This window comes from Molothrus aeneus, chromosome 10 (assembly GCF_037042795.1).
Source record: "Molothrus aeneus isolate 106 chromosome 10, BPBGC_Maene_1.0, whole genome shotgun sequence".
Lineage (NCBI taxonomy): Eukaryota > Metazoa > Chordata > Aves > Passeriformes > Icteridae > Molothrus > Molothrus aeneus.
In genome coordinates, this window is record NC_089655.1 from 6,094,267 (window position 1) to 6,107,211 (window position 12,945).

General features: G+C 51.8%; 1 protein-coding gene across 1 annotated transcript in view; it reads right to left on the reverse strand.

Annotated features, from left to right (window-relative positions):
- Nucleotides 1-834: 834 nt before the first annotated feature.
- The window catches only part of VPS8 (VPS8 subunit of CORVET complex), a 64,095-nt gene continuing 51,984 nt past the window's right edge, over nt 835-12,945 (reverse strand). The window contains exons 41-45 of the mRNA XM_066556642.1: nt 12,051-12,131; nt 10,628-10,797; nt 9,918-10,086; nt 2,193-2,273; nt 835-1,542 (exon numbers count right to left, since the gene is read on the reverse strand). Of these exons, the coding sequence (XP_066412739.1) occupies nt 1,402-1,542; nt 2,193-2,273; nt 9,918-10,086; nt 10,628-10,797; nt 12,051-12,131 (642 nt within the window). The 3' untranslated portion in view covers nt 835-1,401. The remainder of the gene's footprint in view (nt 1,543-2,192; nt 2,274-9,917; nt 10,087-10,627; nt 10,798-12,050; nt 12,132-12,945) is intronic.

The window sequence follows — 12,945 nt, forward strand, 5'->3', positions numbered from 1 at the left end:
CTGTGTGCTTTCCATGCTAGAGAGAAGCACTGCGAGACTTCCAGCTAAGGAAGGGCTGCTCACAGCTTCAGATGGCAGCCCCTGACACAGCCCCAGAGCCAGGCAGATGAAGGGAATAACCAGGGGGAGCACACCAGGCCCTGGTAAGTGCTGGGGCTGGTGGGCAGCCTCATGGCCCAGCTCTGACTCATCTGGAAAGAGCTGCTCCAGCTGATGTGTGGGCATAGCTCCCTGACTTACCTGTGCCCAGGATGTGGCTGCAGGCTGGACACATCCCATAGTAGTTCTGCTCATGGGCAGGAGGTGAGCACACATGGCACCTCAGGGCACTGGCACTGCTCCTACCCAGGTGAGCTCTGCACAACACCTGGTGCTTCAGTGTTCCTTGGAGGCAGCTGTGCTGCTCCATATTCCTGCCATTCCATATGAGCTCTGCACAGATCAGCCACAGGAGTTCTGTGTGCAGGGAGAGCAACACTCACCTGCTGCTGTGCTCTGGGAGCAGCTGGAACCCTGAGGGCACCTCAAAACACCCAAGTGTCGGTGCTAAAGTGAGCAGGGGGAAGAGGAGTGTGTGTGACAACACAGAAACCCCTCCAACAGTGGGTTACAGTGCTGAGAGCAAAGTGCTAAAAGTTCTGTGACCATCAGTGCCCATCACATCCACCCTCTACTCCTTGCAGCCCCCAAGGGCATGAGGCACCTTTTCTACACACACACTCCTCCTACCCCCAACACAGGTAAGAGGTGAGAGGGGAGGTTTGAGCTTTACCCACAAGATGTATCTTTCTCTTAGCAGCAGCCCACTCACAGAAGTGCAGAAGTCACAGGAAGTTCAACCAAGGGCCTCTTTAATGGGTTGGTAGAACACAGTGTGCGCAGGTCAGTTTGCTCACACAGGTGTCATTTCCTGCATTATTCAGCCTTCCCCAGATTTGCCCATTCTGTGCCCTCAGATCCCTTGGCTGTTGCTATGAGACAGCAGGGCCAGGCCTTGCCAGAACAGCTGCTTTTAGCAGAACACAGAACTCAGGTGTGGCCCCCAGCCACAGAACCAGCACAGCACAGGGACACAGGGCCTCTGGGCATGGGACAGGCTCCTCCAGCAGGTCAGAGCTGATTTGGTTACTTGGAAAAGTTCCCACTGCTGCCACAAGCCACTGGGTCAGCACAGGCAGCCCTCCCTGTGCCCCAGCATGCTGGGGTTTGTCCCACAGTTCCAGCTTCCAGCCCAGCTGCCCCATGACTGCCAAAGCACAGCTGGGGCATCACCAGCTACGACCCACCAGTGCCCAGTGAGGGTGAGCACAGCAGGGTCTGGGAAGGTGATGTGGGGGATGATCCTGTGGTGTGGTGGGAAGGCTCCCCAGCACCACATCCTGGGAGCAGCCAGGGCAGGAGCTACTCTTCAGCCAAAGGAGGGGGCGTCAGGTGCAGCTGGAAGTTCTCGTTCTGGAAGACGCTGCTGGTGGCCGGGTCCCCGTGGGAAACGCTGAGCAGCCCATGCTTGTCACCACGTGCCAGCTCCGTCAGGAGAGCCAGCTGCAAGGAAAACCCCTGGTCACCCCAGGAACACTCCCACAGGTACACAGAGCCCAGGGTGTCACTGTGTCCCTGCTGCAGAGAGAGAAGCTTTGACCCAGGTAAAGCCAAGGGCATGGATGGCATGGAGGGACCCTACTGAGCTTCATGCAGGTCACCAGTCCTCAACTGAACAACTCTCCAGGGGTCTTTAAGTTAGTTTGAAGTCACATAATTGAAAAACAAACCCAGAAAGAACTGAAAGTGCCAACATCCACAGCCAAAAAAGGCAGGAGGCACAAGGAAAATGCCAGGGACAGAGGGAGCTGTGCTCTCCTTGGGACAGCAGGGGCATAGGAGGAGGGAGTGTTCCCAGCCACTGCAGGAGCTACAGTGTCTAGAGGAGAGCTTAGCTACAGATCCACAAAGGATCATCCCAGGGACACTTGTCAGGCCCAGCCACAAAGCCAGAGCCATTCCCATGGTTTTCCTGCCAGTGGCTTCCCCAGCATGGCTGCCCTGCAGTGTGCCACAGCCAAGTGCCAGCACCAGACCAAATCCCAGAGAAAAGCCAGAGCCCTCGCTTGCCAGTGCCAGTGTCTGGCTGGGCCACAGGAAAAATGCCCATCACCAGTGTGGCAGCAGAAGGAATACTGGAAGGGGGTACGTACTCGGGAAGTGCCTCGGTTCAGTCGGCAGAGCTGGTCAAAAGCTTGGATTTGCTGAGGATCCAACACAGACTCTGAACTCATCTGAAAAAGAGTAAGAAAGTTACAGAAACCACGCAGAGCAGGCTGTCAAGTTCCTACACAAAGAAATTAATTCCTGGGCCAGGAGCAGTCAGTCCACAACCTGTTTGGGAGGACTTTTTAGCCATCTTTGCCTTGGCATGAAGCCATTATGTGCACCCCAGGTTTTGGGGGGAAAAAATTAGTCTTGTTCTTGCCCAAAGGACAGTTACACCCCTGCATCCACAATGAGTTATTGCTGGGCTTTGTCCCTGATGGCACAGACTGGCAGTACTGGGATACCTCTGAGGAAGGAAAAAAAGCATGGGAAAACTCACTCACAGCCAGCTGGGAAGAGGAGCAACGGGCCCCTGGGGCCAAGCAGCCTGTCCAGGCTCCTTCCCAGGCGGCAGCAGGAGCTTCCCCCAGCCCTGTCTTGTGTCCTGGCCCCGCCCAGCCCGACACCGAGGCAGAGGAATGTCAGAGGGACACGGGCTGTGTGTGCCTGCTGCCCCACAATGGAGGGACACGGGCTGTGTGTGCCTGCTGCCCCGGGACTCTGCCAATGACTGCTGGCATCCTGTAATGGCATCATGAGGTCCCATCTCTTGTCCTCCAGTGGGGTGTTACAGACTGAAAGCTGGGAAATGAGGAGCAGAAAGGGGAGGCAAGGTGAGTCATGTGGCAGTGGCAGCCACATCCCGTGGCCCTGCCCAGCTGCTGGGTACAAGGCCAAGTGTCCCCCAGCAGTGAGGGGCAGCTGCAGGTGAGGGCAAAGAGAAGGCCCAGAGCTGCACCAAGGCAGAGAGGGTGGCACACAATCAAACTGCTGTAAATGGCACCATTTACATGTCCCAGGGAGAGATGACAAAGCATCAGATTCTTGTAGGTTTGTTCCATTTATCACACCACAATGTTTCTATTTTGAATGTTTCTGCTCATATTGCAAAGCAAAAGCATCATCAAGAAACCCCAAGAGGAGCCAGGAGAACAGCCTCCCTCATGAGCAGCAGGCTGGCATCTGTTGTCTCTGGGGTTCTATTTTTAAGGGAACATTCAAATATCCTCTCCAAAATACATCTTCCAGGGGCCACCAACCAAAAATGCTACAATTCTGCCAGTGGGTACCAAGTGAAGCTGCACTGATTTTAAGGTCTTTGGCAATGGGAGATGCACTGAGCCCCCCATGGGTTTCCTGAAGCCTGGACAGTTCTGAGACCACCCCAAAACCCACACATGTGTTGCCTTTGATCATTAGTGTGGGAAGAAAGGAGTGTCCCAAGTGCAGCTTGCTTATGCTGGAAACATTTGCCAAGCTCTCTCCTTCTCCTCCAGGATATTCTCTGTGGTGTAAATAACTATTTGCCAGTCAGGGAGCCAGATGCCCCCATTCCCTGCACACCTGGCATAGGCTTTGAGCCTGGGACAGGGAGGGTCGGGGACTCACAGCCAGCAGGTTGCACCGGTGCTTCCCAGGGACACACAGGTCATCCTCACTTGGAAAACACAAAAAGCAAGGAAAAACTGCCCTCCACAGTTGCTGTGGCCACAAGCATTCAAGGACAAGGAAAGTGCAATATAATTGGCCTCACCCCTCTCCTGCTCTCTCTCTACCACACATACGTAACTATCAATCAGGCTGTTCCCAGGCTGATGAGCTGAAATATTGCAGGCAATTCTTTCTGTTGTCATGGAAACAACTGCTGTCAGGCCTTTTCCTTTTAAACCATATCACTAAAGGCATGTTTCCCTTCAGGAGCCATGGGAGGCTCCCAGGGTCCAGCAGCAGCACTCAGGTGTCAGTGGAAGGTGCTGAGGTCACCCCACAGCACAGCCTCTGTCTCCAGGGCTGGCCATCTGAGATGGACCCTTCAGCACCTCCAGCCCATTTCCAGCCACATCCCCACACCCCCTGGGAAAGGCCTCAGACAAGACACAGAACCCCAGAGAGGCAATTCATCCCCTGAGGATCTTGGCCAGGAGGAAGGGAAAAGGCTTTTTCCATTTCCCAGCTCTCCCAGATCCCACCACTAATGCTAATCTCTGTTGCATGTTTTTCTTGCACGTATTCCACCCCCTCTGGTAGTCACCACACAGCCCTCCCAAGCTTGCAATTATCTTTAATTTCACAGTTACAAATTCCATCATCAGCCAGTGCTTAGGCAAAGCAGATTCCAACAGTCTGAGCAGAGGCACCATCCACAGTCACGCCAAGAGACCCATCCCAGAGCTGCCCCTCAGCCATTCCTTCCACACAAGGTATCGCTGCATCAGTTAGAGCTTCAGAGCACCCCACTGCCCCAGGGGCTGCTCCCTTAACACACAGAGATGCAGCCAGAAGTCCTGGGGAGGGTTTTGGGATTCTGAGGAACAAAGGCAACCCTCCCACACTCCCATTTACAGAGCTGAGCCCACAGGCAATGGACATCAAGCTCACCCTTGGCCTTCCTTCCCCTGCTTCACCATGGCTCATCAGCCTTATAAACAGGTACCCAAATTCAGGGCTCTAATGAAAACCCAGCCAATTAATGTTAAACTAAGTAAATCTGCCTCTCTTCTGTCAGATAAGGCCCTGCTGCTTTTAGGGTACTCCCAGGAGCCCAGAAGGACCAACCAAAGAGAGAGCAAGGCAGGCTGTGACCCAAAGTCACTGCAATGACAGTGACAGTACAGAGCTGCTAAGGAGCTTCAGGGAAACCTCAGGACACCCCTCTGAGAACAGCAGGGTTCTGCTGCTGCTGATCTCTGCAGAGCCCCTGCCCAAGGAGACTCTGGGACAGGCAGAGACTCCAGCCCACAGCTGCCCAGGGAACAGCCTGGAGTGTCCCTGGGACAGTCCCAGAGCCTCCAGAACCTCACCTGTGGTAGCACACAGGGGCCAGTGCTGGCAGCAGGTGAGCCCTGCCTGCTCCCTGTCAGCCAACAGCCCCAGGTGCCCAGGGCAGGGCAGCCTCCCCAGCACAGGCAGGCTGGCACACAGCCCTGGCAGCACCAGGGGAAGGGCAGATGTCTCTTGTTTCCAGCTGAGCTTGAGGAGCAAACCTCCCACTCAGGGCCTGGGAGAGCACAGGTCTGTTTGTGCTCTCTCAGTCACTGCTGCAGCCACGTGAGGCTGCAGTGACAGGAGGGGAGGGCACTGTCTGTGTTGGACAGGGAGCACACAGGCACGTCCCTGTGCTCCTGCTCAGGCTCTGGGTAGCTGCTCCTGCCTACACCAGGTGCTGCTGGGGTATTCCCTTGGACCTGCACTGATGCCTTCAGCCAAAGGAGCAGTAACACTGCTCAGAGTTAATTAGACAAACACAACCCCCACCCATCCTCCCTGGACACCAGGGCCCAGCAGACAGGGTGCTCTTTTCTCCTCCAGCAGGCTCTGAGGGAAGCATGGCAGCACATGGATTAAATGTGAAAGGTGGCACCCAACAGGCCTGTGCTTGAGCTGAGCTCAGCACCTGCATCTGAGAATTCAGAGGTCCCAAGCACAGATTTTTTTCTAGAGAAGAGCCAAGAGGCTCTTGAACAGATCCCACAGGGCCAGACTTTGGATTGTAGGCAGTGCAAGGAGCATCCTGCCAGGCTGCAGATTGCTCTGAAGTAAGGCCAGGGGACACAATTACAATTCATTCTGATATTTCTCAAAAAACCCCACAAAACAACAAAACTCACCCAACTCCCCAGCATGAGAAGCTCAAGAAAACAGTCAAATTTGATTTAAAAGCTGATATAGGATAACTTTGGTTTTCAAATCAGTCTTCTTCAATTTGTACTGTTTGCAGTTTTAACTCTGGTGCCATTCCTCCTCTACCTGCTCATGAAGACACCTGCACTCAGTATTCTTCTTACTAGATCACTTTTGTTTCCATTACAAGCAATCAGAGATGTTCTGTGTCTCCAGCTCCTTCCTCACATGGATTTCCTGTTCCCCGCTGAAGTGAAGGAATCCACCTCCAAAGCCAAAGGACTGGATATTTGCTCAGGTAATTTTTACATGGGAACATTCTCCACAGAGGAGAGAATGTCCATTCCTGTAACTGTGTAAAACACTAATTATCTCTGTGGTGTTACTGGGGGGATCACATCTGGATATTTTTAAAGTTACAAACCCTTGGAAGTATTTTGTAATCCTGGAGACAAGTTAGTAACTGATTACAAGTTATTACAAGTTAATAACTGTTACCCTGAAAACAGTAACAGCAGCTCTGTCTCCGGATGGATGCAGGTCATGTAACATCTGTCAACTCTAAAGTAAATTTTGGTGAAGAAACCCAACCTAAACCTTCACTACTGCCCAAGAGAAAGCAGAAGGTGCAGAGGGACCTTTAAGGTCACATGAGGGATGTGGTACCAGCCCCTCCCACGGGGGAATCATTCAAAGGCTCCAGAAGGCTCTCACAGGGAGGGACATGGGAAAACTGCAGGACAGAGCCCAAAGGTAGAGCCTGACAAACTGGATTAACTATGGATCACGTCCATTGTCCATCCTGGCGTGACTTGACAGGATTAAAGTCCTGAATAAAACATATCTGCCATCTGGACAGCTCCAACAGCAGCATGCTCAGAACTGCTCGGCCACAGAATAACCAGAGCATGGCAGCTCAGGGGTTCATGGCAGGGCTTATGGCCCAGGAGCCAAGACTCTTCCTCTCCTTCATCCCCAGTGCATAAGCTGGCAGAATAAATGGAGAACATTTGCTCGCTGAAATGAGGCAAATGAGTTTTGGGAATCAGTGGCTGAGACATCCAGAGCCTTTCCTGCAGGTATTCAGGCAGTGGCCCAGCTGCTGAGCCCTCATCCCCCACACACACCACAGCAAACACTCAGCTCTGCAAGTGGATTAGGGACCCACCATGAAAACAAGCTCCCATTTCATTTAACTCTCATTTAGGGGATGCTCCAAGGTAGGGAGAGCAGGATAGATGATTGTCCAGCCCCAGAGGATTACCCTTGGAAAAGCACTGAGGCTCAGGGGTAACACAGAAATCACAAACTTTCAGTAATAGAACCAGAGGAAAAGAAAATCCCCTGTGCCCTTTTTTCTGCTCCCCTTGGCTGGGGCAGAGAGTGCCAAGCCCTCATCCCAGCAAGGTTCCACTGAAATCCACACTGTCACTAATCCCATAATGGGTCAGTGCTGCTTTGTGGCACCTCTCCACCTCCCCAGTTTGAGGGACTGGCCCCAGCATCACACACAGAGCACAGGGCAGAGGAAGCCCTGTCTGCTTGGCTGTCGCTTCACATACACATCTCAGCCACACTGCACGATTCAAACTGACAGCCTTTGCCTGGGCAGGGCAGAATTAGTGCTGTGAAATGCACTCCAGATGCTCAGTGGCATTTCTCAGTAGGACTCTACTCCTAATTCAATGCTTCCCAAGAAAATAAATACCTCAGCTGAAGATGCCCGTATTAGATTTTGCTATGAGAGGAACAAAGCTTGCAGGGTCTTCAAAGGGGCTACAGGGAAACGCCCTCCCCACAGATCTCTGCGCAGAAGGGCCTGGGAGCCCCAGATCTGACTCTCAGGAGGGCAGGGCTGGAAACACAATGCTGTTAGCAGGACCTTGCTCAGGATTTCCTGCTCACAAACACCAGCTGTGGAGCCAGAGCAGCTTGTCCAGCCCAGAGCTGTGGGTTTGACTGGGGCCAGCAGAGTCAAGAGAGGACACAGAGAAGTCCCATCTTCCCCAGTTTGCATTCCCAGCATTGCCCCAGCACAGAAACTCTACTCTGCAACTCAGCCCAGGCCAGGTCAGAGGAATCCTTACCTCCCAGGGTTAATTAATGCTGCTGAGCAGTGATTGTTCAGCAAACAGATTTCCTGCAGGAGCTGGAGATTCTCCACTCTATTGCCAAGCCTAAATACACTCAGCTTTTTTAAGATGTGACTGCACAACAGTCTGATCACATGTGAGTACAACAGTTAAATATTGTAATTTGGATATGTGAGGAACATCCCAGACTTGGAGAGGATGTGGGACACAAGGAGGAGGAGCTGGGGGCCTGAGCAGTGCTGGGGCTCTGTGTGTGCAGCAGGAAGCCATGACTTCCCTGCCAAGAGCATGTGACAGCAGCAGGGCACCATCCTTCACTGGGATGGCCTGGGATGGACACTTTCCAGCTAGCACTACGTGATCCATGCTCTAAGTCCTCTTCCCCACCCAGTCTCTCCACATCTCCCTTCAGGCCCTGAGTCCCAGCCAGCCCCTCCCTTTCATCAGTTAAATAAAAGGAAACATCTCCTCCTTACCCCAGTCACTGCCATGGCATGTGGAGCATTTCCCCTTCTTTCTCTACAGGGTCAGTCAGACTGATATCAAAGGGGAGCCACAGGGGCTCCCTGACTGACTGCCCTAGAGAAACTCAGGGATAACCCAATTATAAAGCACTGGAATCAAGTGTCAGGCACTCAAATGCTGAATGCAGTTTTAGTAGTTAATTCTGCTTTTAGTTTTTAAACTACACCTCAGCCTGTCATCCCCATTGATGCTCACTCCTTTGGGGCAGGAGTGCAGAGGGTGAGATGTGGGGCTGCTGAACTTTCCCAGCCTTAGATGCAGTGCCCACATCCCACTGTGGCAGGACAGGACAGGACAGGGCACACACACTGCTCAGCCTGCTTGGATCACACTCCATTTCCAAGCTCCTGCTTGGAAAGCTTTGCTGCTGTCACCAAATCAAAGACTAACAGAGCCTGCCTGCAGAGCCTGCCTGGTGCTCCACACAGGCCTGCAAGATTCCCTTTCCCCACATGTCCCCAAGCAGGAAGGCTCTCCTGTGAGTGCAGCAGCTGACTCAGGCCCTCAGCCAGCTTTTGATCGGGATGGGTTTGGCAGGAATTGAAATCATCTGCTCCAACAAAACCAAAGTACTACTATAAAAACATACTCCAAGATTGAATTCGTTTGGTTCTAGGAGTGAAAATGCTGCTCTGTGCACATCCATAGAGTGACAAATGCACAAAGTACCCTGAGGCACTTGGGAACAAACCCTCACCCAGGAGCCACTGGAACATGGAGCAGCAGAGCTCAGCTGCCCACATGCAACATCCCTGAAGAGAACCCAACAAACCACCTGCCATGGGGGCTTCACCATCCACAGCACCAGCCCAGGAAAAAAACAGCTCCATGCATATTTGAGGCTGTACTTCAGTTAGAATTAGGGATGATGAAACTTTCAGTGCACAAATACTGACAATAAATACAAATTAATTCTCTGTTCTCTCACCCAAATCCAGCTGCATCAATCTTGGTTACACTCAAGCTTCTTAAAATATTGTGCAAGCACTTAGTGAGTCAAATTAATCCCAGACCTTTTATCCAGAGCCAGATTATCTGCTAGGAAGGTGGAACAGAGGCTCTACAATCCAGCCACAAGGAATATGCCTGCTTTCAATCTAAGATTTATATAAAACACACCTAAAAATAATTTGACAGGAATTGTCCAGCATCCAGCTGCCCCTCACACCAGCTCCGAGACCTTCTGGATAAACAAATTTCCTTGACCTCCAGAGCTGTACCCCCACCAAAATAAACTGGCATTCAGAACAGTGACCAATTAGCTGCTGAGAGTGTCTTAGCTACTGAATCAGAGTCTTGCCTGGAAGCACAGACAGAGAACAAAGTGATGATGAAAGTTTACCTGACAAGAAACCACCTCGCAAAACTTACCTGTGCCAGGGAGGCTGCAGTTCCTTTCTTCAGCTCTGAGAAGTTCTCACTCAGCTTCCCTCCCTTGCTGCTGGAGTTGCATTTGTAGCACATCCACCTCATGAGGCCCTTGGTGACCACCCCACACTCCTTGCTCAGCAGGCACAGCGAGTGGTACAAGTGGCCACAGCTGGAAGAGAGCAAGTCTGTGCTGGGAAGCAGGGCAGCACCTCCTGAGCCCTGCAGGGTGGAGGGCAAGGGGCTGCCCAGTGGGCAAAGGCTGTATCTGGGAACCAGCAGTGTATCCTCACCCTCCTGCTGATTTCCAGACTCCCAGAGTCAACACTGGATGCCCATTTGCTGATACACCAAGGTAACAATGATTTCACCTTATTTTACAGACACCTGGGCACAGACAGCACATGGGAGATGCCAGGGCTGTGGCAGGTCCCAGATGTACAAACACACAAAGGAGCCCAGGGTGCTGCAGTGCCCAAAGCACACTGCTGGGAGAGGGGACAGAAAACTGACAGCCAGCTCCTGGCAAAGCTGGCTGCATGCAAAGCAGCCTCTGATGGGTGTGATCAGCCAGCCCCTCTCAGTGCAGGGCAGCAGGGAGGTGTGCTCCCAGGAATACAGATCACTACTCAGGCAAACCAGCCAGCAGAATTCGTTTCCCCTTTTAAAACTATTAACATGATCACAGCTGCAACCCCAGCCCTTAACTTTACCTGAAAACAATGATCTCATCAGCAGTTTCTTGCCTCCTTTTGTACTGTTGGAGACAGATGCAGCAGTAATCCTGCTTTGGGGTAAGGCCTCTGGTGACAGAGGCTCTCAGGTTACACAGGGACCAGTGGAGATCGTGGTTTAAAAGGCTTGTGGTTGTCTCTAGCAGGGTCTGTGTGGAAGACAACACAGAGAGCAGGTCAGTCTGTCACCTCCAGGCTGCAGAAACTCCCTGCCAGCCAGTTCTTCAGAACAAGCCACTTAGCAGCTCACTAAGAGCAGAAACAACCCAATAAAATCACTTCTCCTATGCTTTCTATCCCCTGACCTTAAAACACTTATCCTTTCATCAGACATTAATGGAGCAATTCCTCTGCACTCTCAAATAGACAAGTCCTGTATTGACTTTTGCCCAAGAGCATTAACAGAGGCATGGCAGGCTCATTTTGTCATCTTCCACATCAAATCTCCTTTTTTTTTCCCTTCTACCTGGCAAGCTACTGCTTCTATCCCCATTTTAGGAGAAATGTGCTAATAAAAATCAAAGCTCAAATGCACTATAGCAATTAAAGTGCTTAAAAAACCCCTGAACTGCTCATCTGCTTGTTCTTCCCAATGGATGCTTGTTTTCCAAGGGCCCAGAGAACCACCCTGAGTTTCAAGCACCAAGTTTCTCTCAGGCACAGGGGTCTGCTCCCTGATTCATCCCTGCTCCACAGCAGCAGCTGCAAAAGCAGCACCAGAGGATCCCAGCTGGGCACACAGCCTGTCCCAGAGCTGCCAGGCAGGGACAGGGGCTGCCCAGGCCTTCTGCAAGAACCCAAACCCAGATAAAGGCTCCTGGTGCTCAGCCTGCACAGCAAAGCAATTTCCCACTGTGTTTCTGCACTGGCTGCTGGTGCCTGGGGCTCTGCCACGTGAGGGGGCTTGGAGGAACACTCTGCATCCTGTTCAGGGGGAAAGTGTGGAGATTTGGGACTGGACTGAGAAAAGCAGGACTGAGATTAAGAGGAAATCTCACCAGGACACAAAGGAAGTGCAGCATTATCACTTGGAAGTGTAAAACCAGCCTAATTTAAAAAGCTGTTATTTAAAACTGCAAAGAGAGACAAAACATATCAGCTTTGTGCCTTTGCATCCCTAACTGCAGGAAGAGCTGGAGAAAAAGCAGATGTTTATCCTTCTGGTACATTTAACACAGAACTGAGCTGCAGAGGTGTTCACCATGTACCTGTCAGTCCCTTCACTTGCAATCTGTGAGCAAACCAAACTCCTTCCCCATCCCCCAATCACACAAAAATCACTCGCATGCCCATTGACTTTGCCCTGCAGACAGAAATGACAAATAAGAGAGAGAGAGAGCAGTAGGCCAGGCAGCTAAAATGATGCTGCATGCAGTGGTGGACAGAAACACAGGCAACTTACTTGTTCATAGTTAAAAGTGTCCAGCATTCCCAAGACAAGCCCTTGAATTTCTCCAAGTTTCCCTTTTCCATAAACTGGATCCTGTATGAAGAAATGCAAAGCTGCAGTTGAATCACAGGATATGAGCATTCTGATTCTTCTTAGGCCATTTTTCCTCTGGATTGGAACTGCAAATGGAAGCTATGACTGCAGAGTTAAATATACTGCACATACACAGGGACAGCAGAATAATCCCACACACTGATGGGAAAAATCAGTAATTAGCAAAACCCAGTAGATAAGAACACCACTGTAAATTAGTGTGCCTGGGTCAAAACTGGAAACTCCATTCAGGAGCTGCAGGAGCTGACTGGAGAGTACATTTGAGGAATATTGAAGGGAACAGCATGGCCAGCCAGCTTCCAGCCCCCCATGTCCCATGCTCTTGCCCAGCCAGGGGTGCCCCATGGCCAGACTCACCCCAGCCCCCTGATCTGCAGGCTGGAAGAGCAGAGCCCACAGCCCAGCTGGCAGGGGAACAGGCCCTGGGGCTCTCCTGGTGCTGCAGGGCTGATTTTCACATGCCCTAAACAGCTTCTTTGCCATGTCCCAGCACACAAGCACAGGGCTGTGGTACAGGTCATCAGCCTGTGCATCTCCCCCTTCCTGCAGCCCAAGCACACCCCGCCCCCCTGGAGCATCACTTTGTGCAGAAAGCTGAGAGAAGCTGTCTGCTGGAAGGGGCAGGACATTGGCAAAAACAGACCAGCAAAATGTGAAAAGGAAACTAACCCAGAGAGTAGAAAAATGGTGGGGACACAATGGAAACAGGAACAGCAGTGGGATAAACAAGCTCTGGATAAGATGAGTGAGAGGAGTAGGAGCAAGGCTGATTCCATGCTGGGACTGGGCAAGA